The sequence below is a fragment of the Thecamonas trahens genome, assembly GCF_000142905.1.
Source record: "Thecamonas trahens ATCC 50062 unplaced genomic scaffold supercont1.64, whole genome shotgun sequence".
NCBI lineage: Eukaryota > Apusomonadida > Apusomonadidae > Thecamonas > Thecamonas trahens.
In genome coordinates, this window is record NW_013657616.1 from 184,820 (window position 1) to 194,133 (window position 9,314).

Genomic DNA, 9,314 nt, shown 5'->3' on the forward strand with positions numbered 1-9,314 from the left:
CTCTCCCCCCCAAAGCGAAAAAGGTAGTCGGGCGGGGCGGGTACAGTGCTTGATTGGTTGACAATGTTGCGGCGCAGGTCGGTTTTTGTCGCGGAGAATATTGCCGACTGTAGCAAAAAACCGCACGTGTTGCCCGCGGATGCGGTCATTAAATAGCCAATATACTTATCAACCTCCATATGCTCTTCTTTGGATGACAGACGACTGGGGAGCACTGCTAGAGCAGTGCAGGACATTAAGGCACCATCAACATGGGAGCGTTGGCCGTACCGGAGGCGGATGGAGTGTATGTATAAGTTGCTGAGCGAAGATGCAATAGATCTCGCGTCCTGGCCGGATATTCTCAGTCAACGTTGCAGAAACACGGCACGTGGAGTAGCGACCAAGTCTCGGAAACCGCAGCAGCCAGCGACCGCAAACTTCACAGAGTCATGTGCGATAAGCAGCACTGCTTCCATTATCACCGCTAGGTACAGTATAGGTACGGCTGTGCCGATGGTAGTATCGCCGAAAGGGTGTGCGGGTAGCGAGCGGAGGACAAACGCTTGATACAACGTCTATTGCCAAAATTGGATCTTGTAATTGGCATGCAAAGTGAGCACTGAGGGGGGTTCGGAACTGTAAAGTGGGGACAGGAAGCTCAGGAAGGCACAGACGTGCAAGCTAAGGGTACCAAGGGCAAGCGCTGTGTACAGAGCACACGGGAAAAATGTTTCTTGCGGCGAAGGGACCGTCTCTCGAGTTCCTGTGGCGTCTGTTTCCTGCGGTCGTTTTCTGGCCCTTTTGCGCCGCGAGCGGAGTGTGCGGACCTTACCCACTGCAAAAGTTTTGAAGCAAACGACTAATTACCTGCTTGTAGCCAATATCCGGGAAACCAGATCACTGAGCATACACTCGGAATACTCATGCCAGGGGTTTGCCGAGAAGCCCAACATGTAGCTCACACAGTATGCACATAGTGAGCGCGTTTGCAAAGTGTGAGCATGATGCAGTGATGCATGGGGACTGTGTGCCAGTTTGGTGCGGAGCGTGAGGGGGGTGTGCGGATGATTCGAAAATAAATTAGCTGACCACATCTTGCCCCTGTGTCGCACAGTATTTGTGGTCTTCCGAGCCAGCACTTCACCCACCACCCACCCAAGACCATGCCCTCGTGCGACAATTGTCGCAAGGGCCACCGCAAGTGCATACCAAGCACAAAGCTTACTTGCCAACTTTGTGAGAAGCGCGGGGTGCCCTGTACCTATTCGTCCCGTGCAGCCGGTTCCGCCGCCGCGTTTCAAACCGCTCTCGTGGCTGCCTCCCACAACATGACCGTGCTTGTCAACCCGACCAGTTTGGACACAGCGAACAATGCTCTTAATTGGCACAACCATCCCGCACCCACGTTGGGCCTCGAACAGCCACCTGCCAAGCGGCACCACATACTGCCGCCAGGCAACGTCCCACCCTCGCACATACCGTACCCTTCCATCCTCGCACCATCACTTGCAGCAGCTGTGGGGCGGACGGATCTGCATCAGCTGTTCTTCACGTTTGTCAACCCCACTCTTGGTGCCGCCCAGCTGAGCGGCTCGTTCCAGGCGCTGGCCCGATTGCGGGCTCGCGAAGCTGTCTCGGCGCAAGACCTCGACGTGGACAACCTCACGCTGGACCTCCAGCTTGTCACCATTTCGGCAGTCGCGCAGCGGCTGTGTGGCGACATGCCCGGGTCGGACCAGTCGCTCTCGACGGCCAAGGCGGCGCTGATCAACTGCTTAGATCACGCGTCGCGCGACATGGCCATTATTCACCTCCTCCTCGCCTCCCTCTACGCCGGGTTCGACGAGTCGCAGTTTGCGGCCCACATCGGCATGGCGTGGTCAATTCTCTCGATCATTGCCTCGCGGTCGGGCCGGACAATTTCGCGGGCAAAGGACATATCGCCAGCCGAGCTCCCGCCGCTCATGCGGGCCTTTGCTCAGCTTGACAATCCGACGCGGTGCGCGTCGATTGCCTCGCTCACGACGGCGCGCGATGTCTTCCGCGTCCGCACCCTCCTCGGCTGCTCGCGTCACCTCCTCACCGACGTCTGGTCGCCGCTGCCTACCGTGTGGTGGACCGCCATCGCTGGTACCATTTTCCCGCTTCTTGAGCGCTACCTCCTGTCGCAAGCCTTGGTCGACGTGCTGCCGCAGGAGACTGCACCGCTTGTTGCCAGCATCCACGCTCTCCCGCTCTTCACAACACTCTCCGGTACGGCATCGGCCAGCGGCGACGCGCCGGCGCCCATGAGCCTGACCTCGCCGGCTGCCGCTCCCCAGCCGATGATGACCTCGCCGCAGATGACTCCTCACCCGCATCCGTTTGGGGTCACCCCAGTCAGCAACGCGGGTACTGGCCTGCGTGGCTTGCCACAGTCGGCAGCGCCAGGCAACTTGCCAAGCGGCGTGTTTTCCACGCCGTTCCCGGATCCGGCGTCGCGCTCAACCTCGATGTGGACGCCGTCTCTTCAGCCGAATCTTGCCGGCGGAGTTCCGGCGCGCGGCGTCGCACCGCCGCCAATGGCTTCGGGCTCAAAGTCGGACACGTCCCACTCGAACTCCAACTCCAATTCAAACTCGAGGACGCCGGCTCCGTTCTCGAACACGTTTTCGTCGTCGGCGAGCGGCACGTCGGGTCTGCCGGTCTCAGGCGGCTCGATGGCCATCCCGACCTCATTCCCACCGCCGTCGTCATCAGCGTCGTCGTCGTCGTCGGCGACGGGCGGCCAGACGCGGCCACCGGGCGGCTCGAGCTCGGGCTCGGTCTCGAGCTCGAGCTCGACCGGGACGATGCCGGCGATCAGCGCCGCGACGCCGCTTGCGGCTGCTGCGATGGGCCTCAGCTACCACAACCTCGGAACTACGCCGACACCGGTCGCCCGCACCCGGATCTCGTCGTCACCGTCGTCGTCGAAGAACACGCCGTCAGGCTCGAACACGACGTCTGGCTCGGGCTCAGGCTCCCGCTCAGGCTCAGGCTCGGGCTCGGACTCGGAGTCGATTTCGCCAAACAGCAACAGCCAGAACCGGCATGCGGCACAGGGACACGGACAGCAGCAAGGCGCCAACCAGGGATCGACCTCGTCGTCCTCATCCTCGCACACCCGTGCGCCGTCCGTCAACACCTCGACTTCGCCCCTGACCAAGGCACCCGAGTACACTGTCCTCCTCGCCATCTTGCCGCTCATCTCGACAGCGGCCAACTGGCTGGAGAACGACCTGCGAAACCACCAGGCCCACTCGAAGCTCTGCGTCGGCGTCTATACGCAGACAATGGCGGCGTTCCTCCAGAACGTCGGCGCGCACATCCACTACGTCCGCACCGGTGGCTTTGACACCCGGCACGCACTGGATACAGCTATCGCTGCAATCACCGCCATGGATGCTTCTCTCCGCTACGGAGGCGATCTAATGCGCCTTGTCATTGCCTTTACAGGCATTGTTGCCATCACCGCCTCACGCTGGGACATTATTTTCAAGCTCATCCCCCTGGCGGCCTCGAGCGAGGCCTCCGTTCCCAATCCAGTCGTCTTCCTGGCGCTCTCCCGCGTTGCGGCCGACTACGACATGGCGACGTCCGAGTCCCGGCGATGAAGATGTGCGTAATAGCACGCACTACGTTGCGGTCGAGGAAGGCTTGCCACGACATCTAGCAGCGCATTCTGACCACTCGCCTAGACGTTGGCCTCGTGTTGGTGATGTACGCGGGCGTCACGGCTGATCTATTGGCCATGACGGCCACGGTGACATGGCCAAGACGGCGCCAAGTCACCTGCCGCCACCTGTGCCTGCATCAGCATAGTGTACGTAAACTCGTTGGCTGCAGCGCCGGCAGCGATCATACGCACCAACACATCCTCCGGTGTGATGGTTGTTTTCGGGAGCGGGCCGATGGGGTCGGTGGGTGCACGCGCGGGCGGCGTGGGTGCTGCAAGTGGCAGAGTATGAGCGGTGAGCATGGGCATCGAGTGCCTGTTGATCGTCTTGCCGCAGGCGCTCTACCTCTGCCGAGATCCACTCGATCACGCACGGTGGGCACGGCCTGCTCAAGCCGTCAAAGGCGAGGGCGGCGGGTGGTCTTCCTCGACGACGGCCTCAGCGCAATCAAGGACAACCAAGGGGGTGATGGCGATGGTGCCGTCGGTGGCGTTCATCGTGCTGGAACAGCTGTGCGGAGCCGACGAGGAGGGTTCTGACGGTGACATGTCCACCTTTGGCACGCTCCTCTGCTTGACGGCAGCAACATCATGGAGGTCGGCCGTCAAATTCTTGCCAGCAACGCTGCTAGCGTGATGGCGGGCGATCCAGACGCTGCTGTCTGTGGCTCATCCGACCGCGGCGGAGGATGATGGGGGGGCAGTTGGAGACGACAGCGAGGATGCGGTTGGGGTCGGAGGGGTGGGGGATGGAGAGGCCGGCGTGGTTGGCAATGGTGATGCGGATGGAGTTGTTGCGTGGGTGGGTGGAGGTGGAGCGGCGGGCGTGGAGCCAGAAGGAGAAAGGGTGGCGGGCGTGGAGGGTGTAGCCGGTGGGGGAGGGGTGCCACTCGAACGTCTCGCCGGAGTATGAGTGGGAGACCAGGTCAGGCAGCTGGCCATCCGCACTCGGCAGCGCAATCACGCCCTCCACACCGTAGGTGTGGCCCTTCAGCACCTCACAGGAGTCCCTGTTCGCGGTGTACCGCATGGCGCCCGTCCTGTCGTCCGCAGCATGCCACACCCGCATCGTGTTGTCGAGCGACCACGAGACCAGGACAGGCAGCTGGCCATCCGCACTCGGCAGCGCAATCACACCCCGCACATACTCGGTGTGGCCCTCCAGCACCTCGCAGGAGGCAGTGTCCGCGGTGTACCGCATGGCCTCCGTCCCGTCGTCCGCAGCATGCCACATCCGGATCGTCCTGTCCTCCGACCACGAGACCAGGACAGGCGGCTGGCCATGCGCACTCGACAGCGCAATCACACCCTGCACATCGCTGGTGTGGCCCTCTAGCACCTCACAGGAGGCACTGTCCGCGGTGTACCGCATGGTGCCCGTCCCGTCGTCCGCAGCATGCCACACCCGGATCGTGTAGTCCCCCGACCACGAGACCAGGACCGGCAGCTGGCCATCCGCACTCGGCAGCGCAATCACACCCCACACATACTTGGTGTGGCCCTCCAGCACCTCACAGGACGCACTGTCCGCGGTGTACCGCATGGCGCCCGTCCCGTCGTCCGCAGGATACCACACCCGGATCGTGTTGTCGAGCGACCACGAGACCAGGACAGGCAGCTGGCCATCCGCACTCGGCAGCGCAATCACACCCAGCACATACTTGGTGTGGCCATCTAGCACCTCACAGGACGCACTGTCCGCGGTGTACCGCATGGTGCCCGTCCCGTCGTCCGCAGGATACCACACCCGGATCGTGTAGTCCCCCGACCACGAGACCAGGACCGGCAGCTGGCCATCCGCACTCGGCAGCGCAATCACACCCCACACATGGCTAGTGTGGCCCTCCAGTACCTCACAGGACGCACTGTCCGCGGTGTACCGCATGGCGCCCATCCCGTCGTCCGCAGCATGCCACACCCGAATCGTGTTGTTGTCTCTCGACCACGAGACCAGGACAGGCAGCTGGCCATCCGCACTCGGCAGCGCAATCACACCCCACACATGGCTAGTGTGGCCCTCCAGCACCTCACAGGACGCACTGTCCGCGGTGTACCGCATGGCGCCCATCCCGTCGTCCGCAGCATGCCACACCCGAATCGTGTTGTTGTCTCTCGACCACGAGACCAGGACAGGCAGCTGGCCATCCGCACTCGGCAGCGCAATCACACCCTTCACATACTTGGTGTGGCCCTCCAGTACCTCACAGGACGCACTGTCCGCGGTGTACCGCATGGCGCCCATCCCGTCGTCCGCAGCATGCCACACCCGAATCGTGTTGTTGTCTCTCGACCACGAGACCAGGACAGGCAGCTGGCCATCCGCACTCGGCAGCGCAATCACACCCTGCACATCGCTGGTGTGGCCCTCCAGCACCTCCACGCGTTCACCAGTTTGCACGTCAAGTACGTCCACATTGTTCCCACATCCACCAGCAACCAGCGAGCCACCGATGTTGATGACATTGCCGGACGAGCCATCAAAGCGAAAGCGCTCAGCACCACGATGCGTGACAGGGTCCACGGCTCTCGATGGAATGAGAGCCCCAGACGGGACATCTTCGCTCACAGCAGCAACCAGGTCCTTCACCGCTTTGGACGCCTTGCCATAGGCAAGTCGCGCAACGAGCTCGGTTTCGATTTGCGACTTGCCCTTCTCAATGATGTCGCGTGAGAGCGACAGCGCACGCTCGACCTCGTCAACGTCTTTGGCTCCTTCACGGCCGAGGCGCACAACACAACGCAGATCATTGAGGAGGCCACCAAGCGAGTCGTTTGCGCGGGCATTCATCCACGGCCAGGAGAGAGCAACGGCAACGGCGGCATGGTTCGCTCCGGCTGCAATTAGGTGGGAAATACCGTGGGTGATGATCCAATCGGAGGCAGTGCCAGAGGTCATGGTCTCCTTAGCGGACTCTGGCGTGGCGCCAGGCGGAGGCACCCCGGCGACAACGGCGAGGTGACGGGCAGGAAGGGAAGGGATGTCGTCAAAGCACACCTCTAGCCGATGGCGAATGTACTCGAGGTGCAGATCGTGCAGCTCGACTACGGTTATGGTGCCGCCATCCGTGGCAACGACGCGCAGCAACGACGTCTTGGCGAGGGCATCGAGGGCCCTAGCAAACTTGATATTGCTTGCGTCGATCGCGAAGCGGAAGTTGGCGACGTCGATGGGCGCGTCTGATGGAAAGACGGCGAGCATGGCGTAAATAGCCAGCGCCACCTTGCGGACACGCTTGGGGATGGCACCGCCGAGGGTCCAAGTGATGATGTCAAAAATGTGGGCGTACTTGGCGTCCGATCCGCCGCAATCATCGCGGTGCTCATCCATGGCAAGCTCAGTTGCATCTGCGGCGTCCTCAACAGCGTCGTCAAGCGCAGCCTCGCCAGAAATAGACGAGCCAAGGACGGCGAGGGCGAGGGCATGGCCACGGCAAAAGGTCGCGAGGGAGACGATGCGGGAATCGTTGAGAGCAAGGGTATTTGCCCACTCAGGTGAACCCTTGGCGAGGTAGTTGCGAAGGACAACAGCAGCGTCGTCCGGGGCAAAGGTACCGAGCTCGATGGAGGAGGCGGAGTTGGTAGCAACAGCGGCGTTACGCGAGGTGACGAGGACGGCATGCGGGGCTGCGATGTGGTTGGTAAAGACGGAGGCCTGGCGGGTGGTCCACGCATCGTCGAGGATGAGCAGGATGCGGGTGCCGGCGGCGGCGAGGGACCGGGTCTTGGCAGCAAGAATGGGTTGGAGGTCATTGAGGCCAGCTTGTGCATCGATTGCGCAACCGAGGCCTTGCTTCAGGAAGTAGGACATGCGGCTGGCAATGGCGATGGGAGATGTCTTGTCCTCACCGAGAGGGAGCCAGAAGACGGAGAAGACCGAGGTGATGGCGGGATGGATGGCGACATCGGCAGCGAGTGACGACTTGCCGACGCCACCGAGCCCGTTGACACCGACGACTGAGACGTTGTTCGCACCAAGAAGGACATTAATGACCGCATCACGAGTGTCAGGGAGCGGGTAGTACTCGGATGGGTTAGGTGGCGGCGGCATGGGCGAGGGGCGGAGGGGTGAACTGGGAACAATGGCCTGGATGCGGTCGGCAAGATCGTCGACCATGTCAACCACGCTGTCGCGAGCCGGGGAGTACGGAGCGAGGCCGCGCTCGAGGAGGGCGTAGAGAGTGCCGATGCGGGCGACTTTGAGCTCGGGCGTGAGTTCATCGTGTTCCCAGAGATCCGTGAATCGACGGTTGTTCGGGATCTGCGGCGGGAAAGCCGCCGCCATGTACGCCAGTAGAGGGTGGCTGGCATCCCGCGGGCCGTCACGCCATGCCGGCGACGAGACGGTCTCGAGCGAGAGCTCAGCGTCGGCAAAAACCGGAAAGACCTTGCAAGTCGGATCAGCGAGGGCTGCGTTGGCCTCTGCGATGGCCCACCGTGTGACGATTGAGTACTTTGAGACAACGACGACCACAACGTGTGAGTCACGGGCAAACCGGGCGCAGTCTGCGGGATCTTGGACAATCATGGCGTCGAGCGACTTGACGTCGAGAAAGACGCGCAGACCGAGGGCAACGAGCTTGTCGCGGAGCGAGAGCATGAGCCCCTTGTCGTTGGAGCCGTGGCAGAGGAAGACATCGTATGACTTGGTGGAGGACGGCCCGGCTGGTGACGATGACGTCGCTTCGATATGCATGTTCTGGGGGACTGCGGAGGAAAGGGTGGCCGAGCTGGCCGAGCTGGCGTTGGCGGTGAGCAGCGGGCGGGGGCGCTTGGCGGCTCGCCCGGGGTCGGCCGGTTGCCCTGCGCGGCGCTTGGCAGAACCCTGCTGCACTGGGGGGGGGTCCCATGAGTTCCCTGGGGCGGGGTCCATGGGCACAGTGAGAGGGGTGTGCGGAGTGTGCGGTAGGTGTGACGGCGAGGGCGACAGGCGGCGTTTGGGCGATTTTTTGGATATCGGGCGAGTGCCGGGGGAAGGGCCGGGGGAGAAGGTATGATTATTTCAATGAGAGTTAATTGATGGGGCTGGGCATGATTAGTTGAACGAGAAATGATTGATGTGGCGATGGTGGGGCCAGGGGGGGTGCATGCAAGCAAGGAGGGTGTGTAGTTGGGCAAAAGAAAAAAGAATGCGTTACTCGGTATTCCCGTGTGGTCCCCCACCACAGTACTAACCAAGCCTCATGCTGCTTGACTTCCGAGAGCGAGACGGGATCGGGTATTTTCAGCATAGGATGAACGCATTCGATGTATGAGCGTGTACGTGGTAGTCATGTGGTGGAGGGCGAGGGCGAAGAGCGGTCCCGGCCAGGAGATGGCGATCGGGTGATTGAGGCAAGATGTGGCTGCATCCGGCGGGTTGCGGCTGTGAGTGGGCTCTGATCTGTGAGTGGGATAGAGGTGCTTGCATTGCTGAGTCTCACCTTGTTCGGTTCCTTCTGTGCGATGTGGCGAGAACCACAGCTCGCCGACGTCCACGGCCTCCGTACGTACATGCACAACTGCGCTGACAACCATCATGGACTTTGAATATCAAGGTCACCTCGGCTTTGTTGACTCGATCGAGGATGCGCTCGAGACGCTTCCGGAGAGCCCGGCCGTTACCTTCTCCAACAGCGTCTACGGCGTTTGGCGCGGT

At 61.9% G+C, this 9,314-nt stretch overlaps 2 protein-coding genes and 1 non-coding gene across 3 annotated transcripts; 1 reads left to right on the top strand and 2 right to left on the bottom strand.

The window, feature by feature from the left end:
- Positions 1 to 1,310: 1,310 nt before the first annotated feature.
- AMSG_10819 (uncharacterized protein) lies at positions 1,311 to 3,850 on the top strand (the record flags this gene model as incomplete). Its single annotated transcript, XM_013897794.1, has 2 exons — positions 1,311 to 1,335; positions 1,495 to 3,850. The coding sequence occupies 2 exons, from the start codon at positions 1,311 to 1,313 to the stop codon at positions 3,615 to 3,617; spliced, it is 2,148 nt and encodes a 715-aa protein (XP_013753248.1). The 3' UTR covers positions 3,618 to 3,850.
- Positions 3,851 to 4,605: 755 nt separating this feature from the next.
- Positions 4,606 to 8,372, bottom strand: AMSG_10820 (WD repeat protein; the record flags this gene model as incomplete). The annotated part of the gene is made up of 2 exons (XM_013897795.1): positions 4,606 to 4,613; positions 4,655 to 8,372. 2 exons carry the CDS (start codon positions 8,370 to 8,372, stop codon positions 4,606 to 4,608), a joined length of 3,726 nt encoding a protein of 1,241 aa, XP_013753249.1.
- A 430-nt stretch (positions 8,373 to 8,802) lies between these two features.
- Positions 8,803 to 8,918, bottom strand: AMSG_20105. The gene has a single exon (XR_001290147.1). It is a non-coding gene; the product is annotated as a 5S ribosomal RNA (ribosomal RNA).
- Positions 8,919 to 9,314: the final 396 nt, after the last annotated feature.